General features: G+C 43.6%; 1 protein-coding gene across 5 annotated transcripts in view; it reads right to left on the bottom strand.

Annotated features, from left to right (window-relative positions):
• Positions 1-22,533, bottom strand: part of EYA2 (EYA transcriptional coactivator and phosphatase 2) — a 220,112-nt gene that overhangs the window by 65,955 nt on the left and 131,624 nt on the right. For all 5 annotated transcript variants that reach the window (XM_074347387.1, XM_010958638.3, XM_074347386.1 and 2 more), the window contains 3 exons: positions 21,876-22,053; positions 11,372-11,514; positions 5,301-5,384 (listed from right to left, as the gene is read on the bottom strand). In XM_074347387.1, the coding sequence (XP_074203488.1) occupies positions 5,301-5,384; positions 11,372-11,514; positions 21,876-22,053 (405 nt within the window). The remainder of the gene's footprint in view (positions 1-5,300; positions 5,385-11,371; positions 11,515-21,875; positions 22,054-22,533) is intronic.

The following is a 22,533-nucleotide window of genomic DNA, read 5'->3' as shown; positions in this document are numbered from 1 at the left end:
AGATGCTGGGGATGGTTGCACAACTCTGTGAATATACTAAAAAACCAATGAATTGTACACAGTGAAAGATTTATGGTCTGTGGATTATATCTCCATAAAGCTGTTATTAAAAAACATCCACACACACACAACAGAGCCTAGAGTTGAACTTCCCATTGGTACTGAGCAGCCTGGAAGGCAAGGTACAAAAGGAGGAGTCAGAAACGATCCACTGTGACCCAGGAAGACCGCCGATCAGTCCCCCTTAGGGACCCTTCCTGGCCACAGGCAAAGGCTTCTTACTACCTTTGCATTTGTCTAATCCCAGCTGGAAAAAACAGAGTTCAGGGACTGCAGGAGGGGAGGAGAGGTTAGGAAAGAGGCGGCAATCACTGGCAGCTCTGGCTCTCCAGAGAATCTCTAATGGATCCACAAGATGCGGGGAAGTACAGCTACCAAAGGGATGCTCTGGCGTTGAGGACTGGGTAGGAAGAGAGGGAAAGGAAGTGGAGAAATGACAGCCTCGAGTAGCACATGGCCTGATTGGGAACAGGAAGAGAGCCCAGTTTCTGTTTTAAAATTCAAACACTCTGTTTTGAATCATTCCTTAATCATTTTAGCTCTGTTGGTCTTGTTTCCCTAAGTAAACAGTGAGTTGCCCCTTCAGCTGGGACCACAACTAATATGATTTCTGCTTCCTGTACAGTGCTCAACACCATGGCAATAAGCAAAGAGCTGCTGGTCCTTGGTGTAGATGGACAGAAGGTCATGGACTTCAGAGCCGATTCTGGACATGCCCCTCACTCCACAATCCTCACCTTCCTCTAGAAAGAGTACTTCAGTTTCCTCTGAGGGACCATCCTTCTCCAGCTCCAGCCATGCGGTCGGAATGGTTGCCCTACTCCTCTACTCTCTCCATTCGAGGAGTGGGCTCTTGATATAGGCTGGCTACTCAAAGCCACAAAGGTTGATGCGTGGATGGATATCTGACCCCGTTTGGGCCAATGAGATTCAAGCCTGGGAGTTGTGCTGAAATTTGGGAAGTAGGTCTTTTTTATTTGGGATTGCTGACAGTGAGTTGCCACATGGAAAAAGTCAGCTGAGGGATGCAGACACACCAAGCCCTGAGAAGACTGCATGAGCTGGATCCAGCTCAACCTGAATTCCAATATCCCTGGGTATTTTCAATGATTATGATCTAATAAATTCCCTTTGTAGCTTAAACACTCCATACTTCAGACTGAGAGTCCTGCCTGATACAAGCTATTAATAATGAACTCTACAGGGCTGCAGCTTTTGGAAAAGCACGCAGAGAAAGAGCTGTGAAGCAAAAGTCAAGGGCGTATATTTAGTTCTATTATGAATACCCTGACTAATGACCTCCCTTTGTCTTAGTTACTCTTAGTTACAAAGAATGGGGCTTGCACTCCTCCTGCTTCTTTAGATCCTCTCTGCTTCTCCAACTTCCAAGTTTATAGCTACAGCCCAGACCTCTCTTTGAAACTTCAGACCCACTAATACAGTCGCCCTCCAGGTCTCTTGAACAGAAGTAATTTTATTTTTCCTCAACAATTTTCTCTTTCATTGTTCTTCCTCTTATTAAATGGTACTTTGTGCTAGAAAATGCTCGCTGTCCTCTAATATCCATTCTTCCTTTCTCCCTCTCAGAATAATAGAATCCGTGAATTTTAATGGGGCATGTGACTAGATTACATTTCTCAGACTCCCTTGCAGCTAGAGGTGGCCATGTGATCAAGTTCCAGCCACTAGGATGTGAGTAGAAACGATTCATGCAAATTCTGGGTCTGGCGCTTAAAAGAGAGGGAAAAAATAAGAATGAAAAAGAGAGGGGTGAACTCCCCTTTTCTGGCTTCCCTTTCTGACTGGCTGGAATGCAGACATGGGCGGGTGAGGGCAAATGCTCCAGGGATGGTCAGGAACAAGATGGAAGGGGCCTCCGCCCCTGGCGCTGGCTGGCAGCCTTACCAGGTTGCACTGCTTATGCCTGGACTGAAGGGTGAGGGCAATAAAGTTCTGTCTTGTTTAAGCCGTGGTTATTTGGGGTCTCTCTTAGGGTGGCTGGATTTAGCAAAACAAACAAACCTCATTCCTCACCTAAGAGACAGCTGGAAGAATGAGTGGAAAATTCTAGACGAGGAATGATGATGGCACAGGAGACTTGAAGGTTGCAAGAGTGTCTCACCTTAGTTGTCCCTGGATGTCCTGGGAGCACCCAGGGAGGCAAGTGAGCCTGAGGTCTGCCTCCCAACACCTCCTGGATAACCTCACTCTCCCCACCCTTATCGTATATGGAGACTAACTGGACTTGATGCTCTCCTAAGTCCTGCCAGCTCTGACCTTCCATGGTTCTGTAATTCTACGATGGATGTTGAAACTCAGATGCCAATGGGGCCAGGAGGGTCCCCTCAATGGGCTGAACAGGCCAGGAGGGGCTGTGGCTGGGCTGGCGAGCATACGCCCCCGCTAACTGGGCAGTTGCTGCTCAGCTCCTGCTAACTGCTGCCACATGGGAATGCAGGATTGCCAGATTTTCTAATTTTTCAAGAAAAGTTGGAAATCTTGATTGTTTTGGTCTGTGCAATCTCCTGATTTTTAAAATGTTGGCGGCAAATTCACATTTTTTCAAACGCTCTAGGGGCCAAACAAAAATGTCTGCAGGCGGAATTTGGCTGGTGGCCCCTAGTTAGGAAATTTTAGTTTTGATACTGTTTTCCTTTCTTCCTTCCACAGATATTTGTTTGATGCCTACTAAGTGGGGGGCACTATTCTATGCTCTGGGGACAAAGCAATGAACAAACAGAAAAAAAAGTGCCTGTTGTCGCACAACTTTCGTTCTAGAGGATTGTCCTGGTTCATTCACGCAACAAATATTTATTGAGCCGTCTGGGCCATGCACTGTGCTCAGTTGTGCTGATAAAAAATGGTCATGGTCTCTGCCCTCGTGGCACACACAGCTTAGAAGGGAGACAGGGGATAGGTGCATAATTATAATACAAATGAAAAATACAGTTATGGGGAGAGATGCAATGTAGATGGAGGGGAGTAGTTAGGAAAGCCTTCTTGGAGGAAGCTACATTTAAATTGGGAACTGAAAGGGAAGTGTGATTGAATCTAGTACAAGAATGTTCTAGAACATTCTAGATTATAGCAGAGGCTTTCAGGGTGTCCCTCCTCCATGTCCTGTGAGCAGGCAGGAGCTTTCTCCTGTTATGATCTGTGATTCCCTGTCCCAGGGCTTTCGGGGGCCGGGCCAGGACAGGGGGATAACAGCCCTAGAAGCCCTCAACACACAATGGGAGGGAATTTGTAGATAAACATCCCAGCACCCTTGCTCCTTGGGAGGGGTCAACGCTGAGGTGTGTTTCAGAGTCTCCCAGAGGTCCCTGGTTGTTCTGAGCCCCAGTTACCTGCAGTCATAACTATCTACGTACCTTCCACTGGCTGCCCTCCCTTCCCTGTCTCACTTCCCCGCTCTGCAGCTGGTGCCCCCGGAGATCTCCCCATAGCTAAACTCCCAGCACTCACTCCTTGTCTCAGGCTCTGCTTCTGGGAGATACCCAGCAGAGATGGGAGAGAACATGGCAGGTTCTGAGGATAGAAAGCAACTCAGGACCAGCAGCAGGAAACGGGGCTGGAGAGTAGGGCAGAAGTCAGCTCATGAAGCTCCTTGGAGGCTGGGGTTAGGGTTTGTCAGTGGGGAAGCAGCTGATGATTTTTCAGTAGAGGAGTGATCAGGCTTGTATTTTAGGATGATTCTTCTGTAGGGGGTTGGGAAGGGCAAGTGTAGAAGCTGGGAGCAGACAGCTGGAGGGGCAGGTGGGCTGGGACCAGGGGGTGGGGTTGGAGAGAGGTGGCTGGCAATGACAAAAGACATGGATCAGATGGCATGGGGCCCAGGAAAGAGCTCTGGGCTTTGTCTCTGTCTTGAGGGAGTCTACAACTGGGTTTAAAGAGTGGTGGCAAGACACAGACACAAAAATCATACCCAGGATTACAAAGCCCTACACAATCCTTGGGAACCGAGTTGCTCCATGAAGCTGTGGAACTTCTCTAAGGGCAAGAAGAGTGAAGGAACAGTTCTTAGGGGAGGTGACATTACTGAGGGTGATTAGAAACCATAGAACACCCAGACCGAGTGGGCAACTCATGACTGCAGCGCTTTTGGGAAAGCCCGACTTTTTGCAACGGCTACCAAGTGCACTCTGGTCCTTTCGGCAGCTCTCGACTCTGCCATCCTTTACCTAAGCTGTGCACACTCCAAAAACGCATGCCGGATTTCCCGCAGGCACTGCTAGACATATTAACAGCATTCCTCCTTGGCAAGAGATTTCTGCACCACCAACACCATTTTTATACTCTTTACAACATAACGGCAGACGATAAATCTATCTTGCTAATTACACATCCAGCTTGTTATAACCCTCATAAAAAACACGAGCAGCTGGAAAAGCCATGAGGTGATGTCAAATCATATTCCTGGTCTCTAAACAGAAACAGAAATATTTTCCAGGCGCTGGTGAGTCTCATGGTTCCCACTCAAGCGTGGAAGCAGCTGCCAACAGGTCGCTTACCTCGGATGAGCTGATAATGCCTCTGTCCCTCAAAGTCCCACCCCACCACCTCAGCCCGTCTCCCTGAAGAGATGGCAGACACATGTGGTTTGATAAGAAGCCCAGCAGATGAACGCACAGATCGGCAGGGTTTGGGCTTTAGCAGTTGGGTTCATTTTTGCATCATTAAGGAGATTTCAACATTTCTTCCACGTACTGGTCAACCGACAGCATTTGCCCAGAATTCTAACAGGATGGTTCCCCGACATAATTTGTTGATGATACATTTGCAAAGCTGTTGCTAAGACCCATGCTGGAGCTGACAAAATGCCTCCCCCTCGTCTCAAAAATCGGAAGGAAAATTAAATTCATCTGCCGGAGACACTAAGATAAACAACAGGGAAGAAGAAAAGTACTTTACCTCGCTTTTCAGCTAGGATTACTGCTTTCGGCTGCAGCGCTTCCCAGCCCTCTTAGGAGGGAGACAGCTGAAGACTACATGCTTCTATCCTACCAAGTGGATGCTGAACGCTTCGTGTGTTGGAAGAAAAGGCATGGGAGACAATAGGGGGAAGCTAATTAAATTTTCACATGTCAAGGGAAAATTCCATAGGACTTCTCAAACCTGGGTTGACCCGAAGAGGCAGCTTTTGATGGAGAAGCTGCCCCCACAATCCCCAGGACAAACCAGCAGAACAAACTGTCATGCTGAAAAAAAAAAAAATAAAAAGAGACTAAATGGATTCTTACCTTTCCGTATCTGGAGGCAAAAGTCCCCGTGAGTAAGGAGTGAAAAATAATTATTGTCTCATCCAAGTCCCACACGAACACACGCTGTGAAGAAAGAGAGGAAGAGAATGGAGACAAATGTACTTGCTTGCATCTGACTTAATGTCTGCAGAAATCAGTTCCCTGGGAGAGAAAAGACGTCTTGAAAAACATTATCTTTAAAGTTATAAAACATGTGACTTGAGTCCCCAGCCAACCTCAGCTGTCTAAAGTGTGTTCTGATGGCCAATTTTGGGATTCTTATCAACCCACAGATGCCAGAACCAAGAAGCCTGTTCTTGCCTTTCACATAAAAGCTCAGGAAAGGGGGAGTTCAGTCCAAAAATAACAATAAAAATCATTTAACTCATTAGACAAAATGAAATACTACCATTTTACGTTCACCACTCACCGTTAAGTCCAGCTATGTCTAAACATTTCTATTTTTAGCAATTCTGGTGATTACCTCCTTAACTCTAAATAACACACTTTTACTTATCAATGTGCCAGTTTTAGACAACTTCTTTTGACTGGGCCATGTGAAAGATGAGCGTTTAGTTCATGGTAATCTCCCTCATGTTTTCAGAATTTTATATTTTTCACGTATGTGAACCCCTCTATTTCCAACTCCCATCAGCTTCTGGACATTTTCTCTTGGCTTAAACAGTAAACCCAACATGGAAGATATGGATATTGGTGTCCCTAGCCTTTCCACCAGCTCTTACCCTCTGCCATGTCTCAGCTTTAGCCTTTTGCACTGTTGATGTGGACAAACTGCTCTGTGCACTGGGTTTTACAGCTGTACTTAACTCTTCTGCACTCCATCTACATGTTGATTTTAAAAGTTGGTAACCAGTAAAAAGCATTGACATCTTGTCTCTACTCTTCACTGAAGAGCTAAGTAATTTACTGGGTTTTCACTTCCTTCTCTATGTGTCCACCAGAGCCACTTTAAGAAGAATGTTCCTACCGTCAAGGTCACGTGTCTTCTCTTTTCCTGCACTCCATCCCAATTAAAATCATGCCATATTTCAGTCTGTTCACACAGGAATCACGCTTGTCTGGAATAACTTTTGAATTTTTACTAGAATTGCTCTAATTCTTTTCTTGTTTCCAATAACGTGCTTTCATTAGAATCTCAAATTCAGCCACACCCTCTACCAAAGATGTTCATCTTCTGTAACACAGTGTTCCAATGTGGACATCTTTAAGCCTGCTACAAAGCTATCATCCTGACTTCCCTTTATTGCACTTCTGGGTCAGATCCACTGTTTTCTGGTTCCCAAGTCTCTTTCTTGGTTTTCTTCCTTGTTTTGCTTGAGTACATCCTTAAGTTGCTTCTTCTGAAAGGGTGCATGGAAAGTAATCTTCTTGCATTTTTGCAAATCTGATAATATCTTAATTTTGCTCTAAGGTTCTTCTGGGTGCAGAGTGCCAATTGGAAAATAATGCTCTCTAGACCTTTGAAAGAATCCGTCTTATCTTGTAGTATCCAGCATGATTAGTGAGAAGTCTGATGTTCCACTGATCCTCAGTCCTCTGTAGGTCTGACTCTGTTCCTCTTTGGGTTTTTTAGGATTTTTTCTTTATATCAGGCATCCTCAAATCCCATGAGGATGTATGTATCTAGGTGTAGTCTTTTTCATTCATACTGTCCAGCACTCAACCATTTTCAATCCTATTTCTTTAAACGAAGTCCTCCCAGCTTTCCCACTGTTTGCTCTTTTTGGAATTCCCAATTGTCAAATTAGACCTTTTGGATTGATATTGCTTATCCTTTAAAAACATTTTTCTATAATCTTATCTTTTTGATCTACGTTCTCAGACATTTCTTTAACTTTCTCTTCCAACCCTTCTATGAAACTTCTCGTTCTCACTATCACTTAAAAATTTAGAGTAACTCTTTCTTTGTCTCTGAGTGTTCCTCTCCCAATAGCCTACACTTTATTTTCTGGATAACAAGATCTCTTTGAGTCTTTATAAGAAAAGATCAGAATTTTTAAAAGATCTTTTCTGTTTCTTAAATTACCTCTCTTGTCATTTATCCTATTAATTTATCTTGGCTTTAATTTTTCATGCTGTTGGTTTTCCTAATTTTTCTGATGATCATTATTTTTAAGAAAAAAAGGCCTGATCATTTACGGAGCTGGTGTTGGGAGGGGGGCGTGGGGGACAAACGTACCCACTCAATGTACCATCTTGAATGGGCCACCTTGGAAAACTCCCTGGAGGTCAGTGGCTTTATGTACATATTGGCATTTGCCATGCCTTTAAAAGTAAAGAGAAAGGTGGTATCTAGAAGGGAAAAGGTCAATTAGTACAGAGGTTTTCAAAACAGTCAGTAGACTTGAATATTACTTTGTGAATCTTTTGGTTTAGTTACATTTATGTGTGATTTATGTGCTGGGTCAAGATACTAAGTATCATTCATAGTAGGGGTCATGGTAAAAAAAAGTTTTGAAAACAACTGTTTTCTTAAGAGGGCTGGCTTATGGAGTTTAAACAGGCTAAGTCCTTATTTATCTGAATTAACTGGGTTGGATCAGTTAAACTTGGAAATTTTGGTAAAAGAATTTTTAAAAAACCAACAAATATTCTCAAGTTTAATGCCGACTCCATTAATTTATTGACTATATCCTCTCTGAAGAGGGTTGGGTCCCTCTTCTCCACGAACCCATCCCTCTCTTGCCCTGTTCTATGGCTTTTTCCCCCCTTTTATTTATGTATTTATTGGGGGAGATAATTAGGTTTATTTATATATCCATTTTTAAATGGAGGTACTAGGGATTGAACCCAGGATGTCATGCATGCTAAGCATGTGCTCTACCACTGAGCTACACCCTCCCCTGTCCCTACCCAAGATTCTTAATGGCTATGTTGCTGGTGGCCATTCTGTAGGTGACTCTAACTCTTTAGCCCACCAGGGTTTGGGCCAGGGCGGGCCCCTAACCCCAGCTGGGTCAGAGGCCTTTACTTGGGAACTCAAAATTGGGGCCTGGAAAGAAATTCATCATCTTTGGGTGCCCGTTAGTGGCAATGCGATCTGAAAAACAGGGAAGATCAGTCTGCAGAGAGACAGGAGCAGACGGGGGAAAGATGGAAACACGACCCAACACTTCTGCAGGACTTGGTTTTAGTTAGAAGCAGAGTGAGGGGCCTGGGGGAGAGCCGCGACCTGTAACCTGTGCGTTAGGGACCGAAGTCACTACTGCTTGGGGGTTCTGGCATCTACACTGTGGAACTTGGGGAGAGAAGGCATACGTGCATTTCCTCGCCCCTCCTACCTCCTGGTTCCAGCATCTTGCCTTCACTTGCTGTGGCTCTGCTCTTGGGTTCTAAGAGAATCCATGTATCCTTAAAATAAATTCTGCTTTTTCACTTAAGCTAGCTCAAGTTGGTTTCTGGCACCTGCAATTGACGGATTTTAACCAATACACACTCAGAATTCTCTTCCTTTCCACTTCTCTGCGTAATTTCTCTCTCGTGGGCTCCAGTCATTAGCAACAGTGCCAAAGACTTAAGAGGTGTGACCCATGCAAACCCTTCACGCTGACATGGAGCACGGAGGTGAAACACAGCTCACACCTTTTCTACTGTTCTTGCCCAGTGGTACTCACTCTGGAATCAAGAAGCAGATGTTTCTGGAATAATATCACCCCATAATCCCCGACTTCAATGCCACCTCCTTCTAAGTTTAATGGAAACATATCTCTCTGTCCCCACAGTCCCGTACCAAGAGCAGAAACCATATTAGGTGACCGAATACATTTTTTAAAACAATATTAAAGTATGTGCTGCTCTCTGTGATTTCTAAAGCTCTGCAGCTTCAAGTTGGTGGGAAACCCTCAGGAATCTGGCAGGGCAGAGAGCAAGGACGACCCGGAGTCAGTAAATTCTCTTCTAGCCTTCTGCAAAGGATTAGGCCTTTGCAGAAAGCTAGAAGGGATTGTGCAAGTCTCCTTGGTTTTGGAAGGTGGTGGTTTTAAGAATTAGAGGAAAAGCAAGCTCAGAGTCCCTTGGACCGAGAACAGTCCCGTGAGCCATGGGAACACTCGCTCTGTGGCAGGTCCTCAGGGCGGCCCAGCCCTCAGAGGAGGTGGCTCTCCTGTGTACTTCAGGAGGCTGACCAAGCCCCGGGCACAAGCGTGAAGTTCAAAATATTTTAACATCTTCTGGGACGATGGGAACAGACAGCAGCCATAAAAACTGCTACTGCTCTATTAGTGAATGCTGGGCTAACTAGCACAGCCCTACTAGAGAACACTGGTTAACTAGCACAGCCCTACCAGCAAACACTGGCTAAATAGTGAATGTCCTGGTATTTGCCATGTGTTGTTTGGGCCCCCAACATCCACCTGCTTCTGAGAAGAGCATCTCAGTTTTCTTTTCCCATTGTGTGCTGTCTTGGTGGGGCTGTCCATCAGGGGCAAGCGTGAGGATCTAAGCCAGGTCAATGGGATGCAGTCTCCTTGGAACTGGACATCGAGTGAAGTGGTGCCAGAATCCCAAATGGTTCACTCTCCGGCTGGGGCTGGCACCCTGGAGGTTCCCCGGATTCCTCAGCATGGCCTCTGTTCCTCTTCTTCCTAATCTTGGTTGTATCCCTTCTTCTCCATGCTCTTGCCTCCCAGTAAATTCCTTTCTGCTTCAGTAACCAGAATGGGTTTCTGTTGCTTGCAACCAAAGGATTTTAGCAAATACTCCAAGGTTCTTATCCTCAACAGGGCTCTCCATGCCCAACATACAGCATGGAGACCCCAGAGGATGGCTGGACTTTCAGTGCCCACTGTGGGTGCCGACAGTGAGGAAGGCACCAAGCCACACTGGACCGCAGAGGCTCTTATTCTGTTTTCTGAGACTACTCGAACCCTGAGCTTCTCATACAATTCTGGGAAAGGAAGGGCCTCAGTAATGAAATGGAATTTCCAACTACCCTGGTGGATGAGGACTCAGAGCCAAAATGACATTGATTTAAGGAAATGATGAAAATGGTATTTCTTGGCATATCTGTGTTTGCCGGCTGAGCTCTGTAGCTGCTAAACAGTTAGTACAGGATTATGAACAGGGATATGATGATGGTGTATTTAGGTATTTTCACAGCGAGCCAGGCGTTGCCAATACTACCCATATTTACCTATGGCACACTCAAGCCAACAGTTGACTGCCTTTTGTGCACGTGCCCATTTTTCTTCCTTGATAGATAACGGTTGCTTTCGTCTGTTTCGGGGGCATCGATCTTGCCTCTGTCCCCTCTAGTTGTCTCCCTCATCTCTCATGCATGCTGTTCTTTTTTTCTTGTTTGTTTGGGAAAATATCAATACCTGAACAATAACCTCACACTTCCTTTATTATAATAAAGACTGGGGCACATTCCTTAGACCTGGGTCTCAGCCTGGGCTGCACTGGAATCATCACCTGGTAGGTTTAAAAATACTGACAGCTGGGTCCCACCCCCAGGGACTGATTTAATGGATCTGGGCTGCAGCTTGAGAATGAAGGTTTCTCCAAGCTCCCCAGGAGCCTCTTATGTGCAGCCCAGACTGAGAAACTCAGAATCAGAGAAATGATGCAAACTCATCTGAGCCAGCCTTCTGTCTCCAGGTAGATAATATCTAAGCCATATTAGAATCACTAGGGGAACGTTTAGAACACCCTGCAATGCAGGGCTAATTAGTCTGGGACGGGGCCTGGGCATCTGAATTGTAAAAGCATCCCAGGTGATCTGCTGAACTGGGAACTCTGGGGGTGGGCCCAGCAGCCTGGGTTTTCACAAGCCCCCAGGCGATGCTGTTGCTGCTGACGTTTGAGGGTCACAGACCTTTACCATCTCTAGGGTCACTTTTCCTAGCCTGGTCAGTCAACAGTGCTTCTGTGCGGCCGACCAAATTCTTCCCTCTTTTCTCTCAAGTACCGTTTTCTCTGTGACCGCACTTTGTGAACACCAACGGCCATTCTCCCTCGGGCACTTGGAGAGACCTCTGTCCTGCACCTCCTATTCCGGCCACACATGGAGATTACACGCCCCAAGTCAGAGAGAAGCCGCCTGGAGTTACCTCAATCTCATTGTCCCCTGCTGGGGAGGGGTCACTGCTCCGCTTAGACCGGCCTCGGAGCTTCCCGTCAGAGGCCCGGTGTGGCCTGTCTGTGTCCCCCTCTTTTGCCGGTGTAGAAGGTCCATTGTGTGTGCTGTATTCACCTGGTGTTGGAAAGAGAAGGGCGGACCTATCAGAGGCCTGGCTGAGTGTCTCCTTCCCCGAACGATTACACCGCAACCATCTCACTACAAAGTGTGGGTGGGGGGGCCCAAAGGCAGCACTGAAGGCAAAGATCATGTAGAATCAAAATTACTCTTGAAAGTTCCTGAAATTGCCCATTCATAATCGTTCATTCATCCACCAAAGATCTACTGAGTAGGTATAGTTCCAGGCACTGGTTCTAGAGAGAGGAGACATTAGACAAACGAGTGAATTATATAATATGCCAGGTGGGGACACGTGTGACAGAGGATGACTAAATCGGGTAAGAGCAGGCGAGTGCTGGGAGGTGACTAAGGTACACAGGGCTGGTTGGGGAGGCCTCACGGATGCGGATGCGGGGACAGCTGGGCGGGGATCTGAGAGAAGTGAGGGCGGGGCAGCTGGGGAGCTCCAATGACAGTGAACAGAGTTTTGTGTTTACAACTGTCCACATATTCTAAAGCCTGAGAGTCCCTGGACTAACAGAAGGAAGGAAATAACATAATATTTGCAGCTGGGCATCGAACTCTTCTACCTCTCTTGGGGTGAACGGGGCTGTGTGTGGGGAGAATTCTCTAGATTCCTGTCCCTGGGTGGCTTGCTCCTTTTTCTCTGTTAAAAGCAAGTCCTTTAAGCTCTACTTGTTAAGAAATCTGTCAATTTGAGGATATATATTGCAAAGGCATCCAGCGCAGGGCTGGCAATTAGGAGGTGTCAATAAATGCTTTAAATTGAGTTCTGGCTTGACTAGCCCTACATACACATGAGGATCAGGGAGAAGGTGCAGGGCCGAGGGTGGGCACCTGCTGCTTCTCATCAAGGGGGTGTCTCCAGACATGGTGCACTGAGAGGCTGCCAGGCTCCTGCCCTCAGGCGTTTGTCTAACGACCTTGAATGAACAAGTGAGTGGCACCATCACAGGACTCAGGTCCCAAAGCCAGCATCAAAGTTATCTTGTTTTTTTAAGCACAGATGTTTTAAATACATTTTATTAGAGTTTGTTATCTTTACTTAACTAAGGGGAGAACTAAGGCTTAGCAAGATGAGGTAAGCCTGTCGTTACCCTGCAAATTAGTGGTAGAGCCAGAACTCAAACTTGGGCCTGCCCTTGTCACTAGAGTGACAGAACTGTAAACCAGTGTGGAACCTTAGAGGACATCCCATCCCACTTTCTCATCTTACAGTTGCTTGTTTTAGCTCCCAAATGTACCCTGTGGACTCCATCTCTCCTTCCATAATTGCCAGTTCTTGGATCATCAGGAGGAAAATGCTTTTGTCTGAAAATACTTGGCAATGGACTAATTTTTTTCCTACCCTGGAAGGACTATTTCCCTCCAAAACCCAAGGGACTGAATTTTGTTGATTTAATATTTATAAAACTTCTTAGCAGACTAAGGACATAATAAGAGAAGATGTGATTTTTGAGTTGTCAGGACTGCTGGGCCGTCTCCAACTCCCCAACATTTTTAGGATGTAGCATTAGAGATTCCCAAACATCAAACTAGCCAAGACTTTCTTCTGGAGGACGAGGAACAGGCAGTAAATAAATTCACAGATGCTTAAGAGTCATAAATAAAGTGTATCCGAGTCACTTGGTAGTTCTAAGGCTATGTAGGTTTTGAAAACATTTGTTGGCCTCGTTAAAATCCAGCAAATATTATTGAAAAGAGGAGGAAACGCCAGTTACCTGAGACATGTCCCAATAAGGTGTTATATGAAGCCAATTTATTAGGGGTGCCAAAAAAAGCAGTCCTTTTTCCAACCTTATACATTCTTGAGACTGAAGGGTCAAAGTTCAAGGTCAAAGTCAGAGGTACACATGCTAAGGAAACTTACATAAATCTTTCTTGGAGTCATTTCACTCTTTTACTTTCTCCCTTTTTAATATTTTTACTTATTTATTTTAACAACCGTATTGAGGTATAATTGACGTACAATAAACCATACATACTTAGAGCACACAATTTGATTAGTTTTGACATCTATACACATCTATGAAACCATCACCATAATCAAGATAATGAACGAATCCAGCACCCAACAGTTTCCCTATAATTCCTTTGTAGTCTCTTCCTCCTGCCACCTCCCCAGGCCACCACAAATTGCCTTTCCTTTTCTATAAATCAGTTTGTGTTTTGTAGAATTTTAAACAATGGCATCACTCAGTATGTGTACACACACACACACATATGCACACACACGCATGTCTGGCTTCTTTCAGCCAGCATCACTGTTTTGAGATTCAATCCATGTCGTTCCGTATACTGGTAGTTCATTCCTTTGAGATGCTGAGTACTGTTCTATCGTGTGGGTATACCACGACTTGTTCACCTGTTCCCCTGGGAATGGACATTTGGGTTGATTCTAGTTTTTGGTTAGGCTAAAGCTTTTATGAACATTCACTCATCAGTCTTTGCATTGACATAAGCTTTCAGTTTACGAGGGAACATAAGTACTAGGTCATGTGGGAAGCCTATGTTTGACTTTTTAAGAAACTGCTAAACTGTTTTCCAAAGTGGTTGTACCATTTCGCATTATCCCACCAGCAGGGGAAGAGAGTCCTAGCTGCTCTGCATCCTTGCCATCCTTTGGTACGGTCAGTCTTTGTAGTTACAAGCATTCTAGGGGGTATGTAATGGTATCTCATTGAGGATTTAACTTACATTTCTCTAGTGACTAACAATCAGCATCTTATTCATGTGCTTTTTTTTTTTTTTTTTGCCATCCCTATATCTTCTTTGGTGAAGTGTCTGTTCAATTATTTTGCCCATTTCTTAATAGGCTACTTGTTTTATTATTGGGTTTTTAGAGTTTTAAAAAATATATTCTGGATGGTTAATTTTGTGTGTCAACTTGACTGGGCTAAGGGATGCCCAGATAGCCAGTAAAACATTACTTCTGGGTGTGTTTGTAAAGGTATCTCCAAAAGAGATTAGCATTTGACTCAGCAGACTGAGCAGAGAAGACTTGCCCTAACCAATGTGGGTGGGCACCATCCAGTCCTTTGAGGGCCCAAGTAGAACAAGAAGGCAGAGGAGAGGCGAATTCTCTCTCTTTTCGAGCTGGGACACCCATCTTTCCTGCCCTCAGACATTAGAACTCCTGGGTCTTAGATCTCTTTACTGAGATTGAATTACAACACTGGCTTTTCTGGTTCTCCAACTTGCAGAAGGCAGATCGTGGGACGTTCTGGCTTCCATAATCACATGAGCCAATTCTTATAGTAAATATCTCATGTCTATGTCATCTATATCTATCTGTCTATTTCTATACATCCTACTGGTTCTGTTTCTCTGGAGAACTCGAATACAACTTACTTTACCATGTATATGCTTTGTAATTATTTTCTCCCAGAGTGTGGCTTTTCATTTTCCTAACAGTGTCCTTTGAAGAGCAAAAGTTTTAAATTTTTATGAAGTCCAATTTATATCAAAATTTTTTTCTTTTTGGATCATGCTTTTAGTGTTATATATGAGAATTCTTTGCCTACCCCGAAGTCGCAAAGATTTTCTCCTGTTCTCTTATATAAAATTTACAGTTTTACATTTGGTCTGTGATCTATTTTGTGTTAATTTTGTGTCATATGAGGTATGTATTGAAGCACTATTTTCTTCTGAATAGAGATATCCAATTATTTCAGTATCTTCTGTTGAGAAGATTATTCTTTATTGCTTTTGAAACTGTCAAAAATCAGTTGTCCACATGCATATGTTCTGAACTCTCTATGCTGGTCCATTGATCTACTGGTCTATCTTTATGCCAATACCATACTGTCTTGATTACTGTGGCTTTGTAACAAATCTTAAAATCAGGTAGTGTTAGCCTTCCAATTTTATTCTTCTATATCAGAGTGTCTGAGGCTATTCTAGGTCCTTTGTATTTCCATACGAAGTTCAGAATCAGCTTGCTAATTTCCACCAAAAAAGGCCTGGAATGTTGACAAAGATTGCATTAGATCAATTTGTGGAACTGATATCATAACAGCAGTAATCCTTCTGACCTGTAAATGGGGTCTACTGCTCCATTTATTAAAGCCTTTTTAACTTCTCTCATTAGTGTTTTGCAGTTTTAAGGGTATAAGTATTCAACATCTTTTGTCAGATTTATCCCCAAATATTTCATATTTTTTGATGTTACTGTAATAACATTTAAAAATATTCTATTTCCTATTGTTTGTTGTTAGTATACAGAAATACATTTGTTTTTCATATATTAATATATATGCTAAGCTCATTTTTTAATTCTAGTAGCTTTTTTGTAGATACATATGATTTTCTACATAGGTGATCATGTCATTTTACCTTTTTTTAAATTTATGAAGTTTTGATTTTTTCTTCTCTAATATAAATATCTTTCATTTATTTTTCTTGCCTTATCACCTTATTGCACTGGCTAAAAACTCTAGTACAATGTTGGGTAGAATTGGTAAGAGTGGACATCCTTGTCTTGTTTCTGGTCCTAGGGGGTAGCTGTAGGTTTTTTGTAGCTGCCCTATTTTAGTAAGTTTGGGCTGCTATAAAAAATACCATAGACTGGGTGGCTTAAACAATAGAAATTCATTTCTCACAGTTCTGGAGGCTGGGAAGTCCAAGATCAAGGCACTGGCCAATTTAGTTCCTGGTGAGAGTCTTCTTGTTTGCAGATGGATGCCTTCTTCCTGTATCCACACATGGTATCATCTCTCCTGTGTCTCTTCTCATAAGGGCACTAATCTCATTCAGGAGGGCTCCATCCTCATGACCTAATTACCTCCTAAAGATCCCCAACTCCAAATATCATTACACTGGGGATTAGGGCTTCAACATTTGAATTGTGGGGGGCAGGATACAAGCATTCAGCCCATCATATGCATTTTTCTGATAAAGGAAGTTCCCTTCTACCCCTAACTTGGAATTTTTATCAAGAACAAATGACAGATTTTGTCAAATGTTTTCTTCTGCATCTGTTGCGATAATCTTTTTTTTCCCCAGTTAATTAATATGGCAAATTATTTTTTTCAAATTTTAAACCAACTTTGCATCCTTAAGGTAAAAACTCAACTTCATCATAATGTATTACCCTTCTCTAATATATTGTTGGACCAGTTTGCTAACATTGTATTTAGAAATTCTGTATCTATGTTTATGAGAAACATTGGTCTGTAATTTTCTCTTAATGTCTTCATCTGATTTTGCCATTAGGGTAATGCTGGCCTCACAGAATGAGTTGGGAAGTATTCCTTCCTCTTCAATTTTCTTGAAGAATTCATGTAGAACTGATATTTCTTACTTAAACATTTGGTCAAATTAATCAGTGAAGACATTAAGGCCTAGGAGTTTCTTTGTGGGAAGATTTTTAACAAAAAATCAGTTTATGTAATAGACATAGGCCTGTTTGGGTTATCTATTTCTTTTTGAGTGAGCTTTGGAATTTTTTTCCTACAAGAAATTGTGCATTTCCTCTAAGTTGTTGAATTTATTGTCATAATGTTGTTTATAAAATTGCATTACTAGCCTGTTTATATTTGTAGGGCCTATAGTGATGTCACTTCTCTCATTTTATTGGTAATTTATGTCTTCTCTCTTTTTTCCCCCAATATCAGCATGTCTAGAGTGCTATCAACTTTACTGGTCTTCTCAAAGAACCAGGTTTTAGCTTCACTGATTCTCTCTATCGTTTTTCTGTTTTCAAATTTCTTTGAATTCCACTCTGATCTATGTTATTTCCCATCCTCTGCTTACTTTGAGTGTAATTTGCCTTTCTTTTTCTAGTTTCTTAAGGTGGAGGATGAGGTATTTAGTTTGAAACTTTTCTTCTTTCCTAATATAGGGATTTAGTGCTATACATTTCCTTTAAAGTACTGCTTTAGTGACAGTCCATACATTTTGATATGCTGTATTTTCATTTTCATTGAGTTCAAAACACTCTTTAATTTACCTTTGATTTCTTCTTTGACCCATGGCATATTTGTCAGGGTTCTCCAGAGAAACAGAAGCAACAGGATATATAAAAATATAAAAGACAAGATTTATTATAGGAATCAGCTCATGTTACAGAGGCCAAAAAGTCCCACAATCTGCCACAATCTTGCAAACTGGAGAACCAGGGAAGCTGGTGGTACAATTCGGTCTGAGTATGAAGACCTGAGAACCAGGGGAGCCAATGGTTTAACTCCCAGTCTGGGGTTGAAGGCTGGAGATCTGAGGGTATGGGGGGCTGAGAAGGGGACCCCCACTGGTGTAAGCCCTGGAGTTGAAAGGCCTGAGACCCAGGAGTGCCAATGTCTGAGGTCAGGAAAAGATGAATGTCTCAGCTCAAGAAGACAGAGAGACCACTTGTCCTCTGCCTTTTGTTCTCTCAGATGAGCCCTCAATGGATTTGATGATGCCTGCCCGCACTGGTGAGGGCAGATCTTCTTCACCCAGTCTCCTGATTCAAATGCTCCTCTCTTCTGGAGACTCTCATAGACACACCCAGAAATAGTGTTCAACCAGCTGTCTGGGCATCCCTTAGCCTGGACAGCTGACACAAAAAAGGAACCGTCACACATGGGTTATTTAGAAGTGTGTTATGTAGCTTCTGAATGTTAGAGAATTTTATCAGAACTCTTCTTGTTATTTATTTCTAATTTAATTCCACTGTTTTCAGAGCACATACTTTGTATGCTTTGAATGCTTTTAAATGTAATGAGATGATGATTTATGGCCTAGAATATGTCTATGTTGGTAAATGTTTCACATGCACTTGAAAAAAATGTGTATTTTGCTGTTTTTAAGTGGAGTGGCCTATAGATTGTCTGTTACATCTAATCTTTTCCCTTTAGTTCCCTCCCCAGAGAAAATGACTGTTAACAGTTGTTTCTGCACCCTTCCAGAAATTTCCAATGCAAATATGGGTATTAAACTATACTTATATTTAAAAACACCCCAGGATCATATTACATACATAGTTCTGCCCCTTGCTTTTTTTTCACCTATCACAAAAGCTCAAAGAGAGATCCATATTAGCAAAGAAATAGCTAGCTTACTCTTTTTAACAGATGTATACTGTGCCAGTGATGGATGCACCATCATTGATTTAACCTAACTCTTGTTTATGGATATTTAGGTTGTTTCCAGCCTTTTGCTACGGTGATGCTGCAAGAAATACTCTTTTTATTTAAGTCTTTGTACCTATGTGGGAGTTTATCGTTAGGATAAATTTCTAGAAGCTGGAATAATTGGGTTAAAGAGTACACACGTTTTCAATTTTGTCAGCTGTTGCCAAATTGCATGAGAGAGTCTTGCATATTTCTCCTTGAGAGATTAAAAAAGATTTCTCCTTCTATTGACCGAGGGAGATGATCTAAGGAATTTTAAAAATCCCACAACTTCTTTTTAGATAATTTGTAACATCCTTAAAAGCTTTAAAAGAGAAAGTCCTTAAGCAACCACTACCGATCTGTCTTTTCTCTCGAGTACCCTCCGATGTTCAGATTTTGCCCTCTCCATCAGCAAACTGCCCTGCAATCATCTGCAAATTGCTGGGGCTTCATATAACTGTTAATGCATGTCAACGCAGACTGCGCTGTGGCAGGGCTTGGGGCTGGGGAGAAGAGCATTAGGGTACCATATCCGGGCAATGCAAAGAGTGAGCATGATCTGTAGGTAATATATAAACCTCATGAGCCTCTGGAATTTGGAACCAACCACTCAAGGAGATCCTGGATAATTTCAAAAGTGGAGTTTTTATGGGAAATTTGAAGAGAGTGCAGGAGCGTGTGCGTATACGCGTGTGCACACAAGTGTGCTTACATGCCGTTCCCTTTATAACAGACACTGGGGAGAAGAGGCAAGAGACCTCGGTTACAGCTGACAATTATTTATGTCATTAGATTTTATGTGAGCTTGTTAGACACACAGTAAAAACCATCTCAGCCACTTATTGTTGAACCTTAGACCGGGGGATAAGATGAAGAACAGGGGGAAACAATAAAGAAAAATTTCAAAGAGACACAGCAAGCCTTTGTGTTTGCTCCTGATGGGGAACGAAAATGACCTTCCCACATAACCCAAATTCTTGGGGAAGTTAGGTCTGTGGAATCCAGTTCACCATCAACTTGTACATAGATAGTAGCGTCTACTTGAAGATTTCCTACTTATGTTTCCTTTCTGAAGCCAGGTTAGAGAGGCAGGATGCTCAAAGATAATTGAGGATTATAAGGAAAAGCTTTGTTAAATTTCATACCTTTCAAAGGAAGCAATTTGGAAATTGGTACCTGGATATCATGCATTTATTCTATACTCTGTGATCAGGTCCCAGTGACCAAAATCAATGCTCAAGCCCTAAACTTCCTTCAAAGTTGACTTGGAAATGCTTGGCCATACTTTCTTCATTTGTCACCAGACCAAGGCTATCTAACTCACCCCAACTGATGCAAAATACAAGGACTAAAAGCAACAGCTGCACCAAGAACTTTAGGAACAAAAGAGATGAGTCTTCACTACTGTTGTTTAGCCATCAACCAGTGAATATTTACTGAATGACTGTCCTCACGCCATCATGCTAGCTTAGCTTCTACAAAGCCCCAGAACATCAGTAGGTTTCAGAAAAGAAGAACAAAATGCAGTGATATCTACTACCACTGGACACACTGATTTATTGCTGTCATGTTATTTAATGGTGGTAAGCCCAAACCATCTCATAAAAGAGAAAACATATGTAAAGCAAATTTATGGAATGAAATGAATGAAGCCATAGGCTGGTGAGTCAAGTGCACAGGGACATACATCACCAAGGGGTCAGGATGTGGACTCTCCCATACGTTGTTTATAATCTGTGTGGGTTCCACAGGGTATTTTTGCCCATTTATGCCTCTTTTGTCTTCTTCTGGGTATAGTCCTCTGGGTTTCACTGGGAAACCACCTCTCCCTCACTCTTAGTCCATGTGGTCCTGGGTGGGGCTGACCCCAATTCCAGTTCCAGCTGTTGGGCCTGAGACCCATCCCAGCCACCCATCCCACTGGCCACAGAGATTGGTTTGAGGATGGGCATGTGCCCAACCTGAGCCAATGGGAGCATGACTGGGGCCTCTGCAGGAACTGTTAGGAAGGAGGACCTCTTTCTCTGCAGGGGTGGACAGCAGGCAGGATTGAATTTTGGAGCAAATGGTGCCCACCTTTGCCACCAGAGGGGGAGAGTCCATGAGTGTGAAATGAACCCAGGAAAATGCAGAGCCAGAAGGAAGAGAGAAACTGAGTTCCATCATTACCATCCACACCCCTGGACCCAGCCCAGAACCCCTGTGCATCTTGGTTACATATGTCTACAACATCCTTTTTTTTTTTGGCTTAAACCAGTTTGAATTGGATTCTCTATCTTTTGAAGCCCTGACTAATAAAAGGGCTTCCAAAAGCCGTCGGGCCATTGAAAAGGCACACGTGTAAGGATTGTTTTTTGAAGGATTCTAGAATTCTTGATGACCGCGATTAGAGGGAGAACCAAGGTTTGAAGGCCTCTGCCCTTCTGATCTCAAATGGGTTTTAGATAACATAGTCTCAGCTGTGTGCAGCCAGTGAGTGGCAGGAGCACTGATTATGGAGTCCAGCGGGCCTGGCTCCAAACACCAGCTGTACCAGTTACTCGCAAGTTACTTAGCATCTGAACTTTATTGCTCTTATCTGGAAAAGAGGGGTAACTGAAAACCTGTGAGGATTACAGCTTTTCTTATCATAGCTCATAATTATGTATTTGTGTGATTATTTGATCCCTGTCTGCAAAGACCAAGCCTACACTGCACTTCATTTTATTTTCCCAAACTAAGGGGGACCTGGAAAACAGCAGGTGCTTAATAAATACTGATTGAATCAGTACATAAATAAATGACTAGGGAAAACCACACAGGTGTGTGCTTGGAGCATAGTGAATAGGCAATCAATACTAGTTTTCCTTCCTAGAGGACCAGAGCACACAAACTCTAACACCTACATGGGCCAGACAGGTAATGAACTTGGTGGGCTGGCTAGACAGGGACTCATGTGTGGACTGTCTAAAGGGGGCAGACACTACTCAGCTCCAGCCAAGCACTGTCATTTAATAATGTGGACCTACGGTGACCAGATCTTCTTTCAAGAGAAGGCAGAAATTAGAATTTTTAGGTAAAAATTTATGACTTTGAAACATAGGTGCCATTAAATACACACACATACACATACACAAAGAAAAGCCAACAAAACATATCTGAGCGCTGAAGTTAGTCCTTGTGTGACCAGTTCATTACCATTGGGACCTATGCCTCGTCCATCTTTCATATAAGAGCTCAGACCACAGCCACAAATGACCACATGAGAGTGACAGCACTTACCGCCAAGCGACTCAGAACTCTGGCTGGGGACATTGTGAGATGCCTCCTGGAGGACGTAGGTGGACGTGGAGAGGGGAGAAGAGCAGATGCTGCTGGCCGGGACGTAAGGGGGGTTGTAGGACGAGCTGTAATACTGGGAGTACTGGCTCTGAGGGAAGCCAGGGTAGGAGGAATAGTCCTGGAAAGGAAACGCACAAGGCTGTGAGTGACGAAGGCCGTCTCAGGCTGACGTGGGCGAGGGGCCTCCGGGCTGGGTCTACTCTGTCTGTCCTTGTCCCCCCACCATTAGAATGAAAGCTCTATGGGTGCCAGGGGTTTCCCTAGAAGCAGACCCCCAAGACAGGTGTTCAAGTGCAAGTAGTGGATTTGGGGGGCAACAGGGAGACAAGCTGGGGAGTAGGGAAGTGAGACAGCAAAGGGAATAAGGGAAAGCAGCCAGCAAGGGGGCTTCTCCAGTTGGGGCTGGAGCTGAATTCCACCAGTGAGATGCTGGATTGACATAAAACACAACTCAGAAAGCTCTCTCCCAAGGGGCAAGGGAGCTGGGATATTTATATATGAATTCCAGCCAGTCTTTGCTTGAGAGCTGCTCCCAGAGGGTTTTCATTCCCTGGCACTTCCTGCCTGCCCTGTACATGGGCCCAGGGATGCAGAGACT

The sequence above is a fragment of the Camelus bactrianus genome, chromosome 19, assembly GCF_048773025.1.
Source record: "Camelus bactrianus isolate YW-2024 breed Bactrian camel chromosome 19, ASM4877302v1, whole genome shotgun sequence".
NCBI classification, from domain to species: domain Eukaryota; kingdom Metazoa; phylum Chordata; class Mammalia; order Artiodactyla; family Camelidae; genus Camelus; species Camelus bactrianus.
This window is presented reverse-complemented; position numbering and strand designations above follow the sequence as displayed.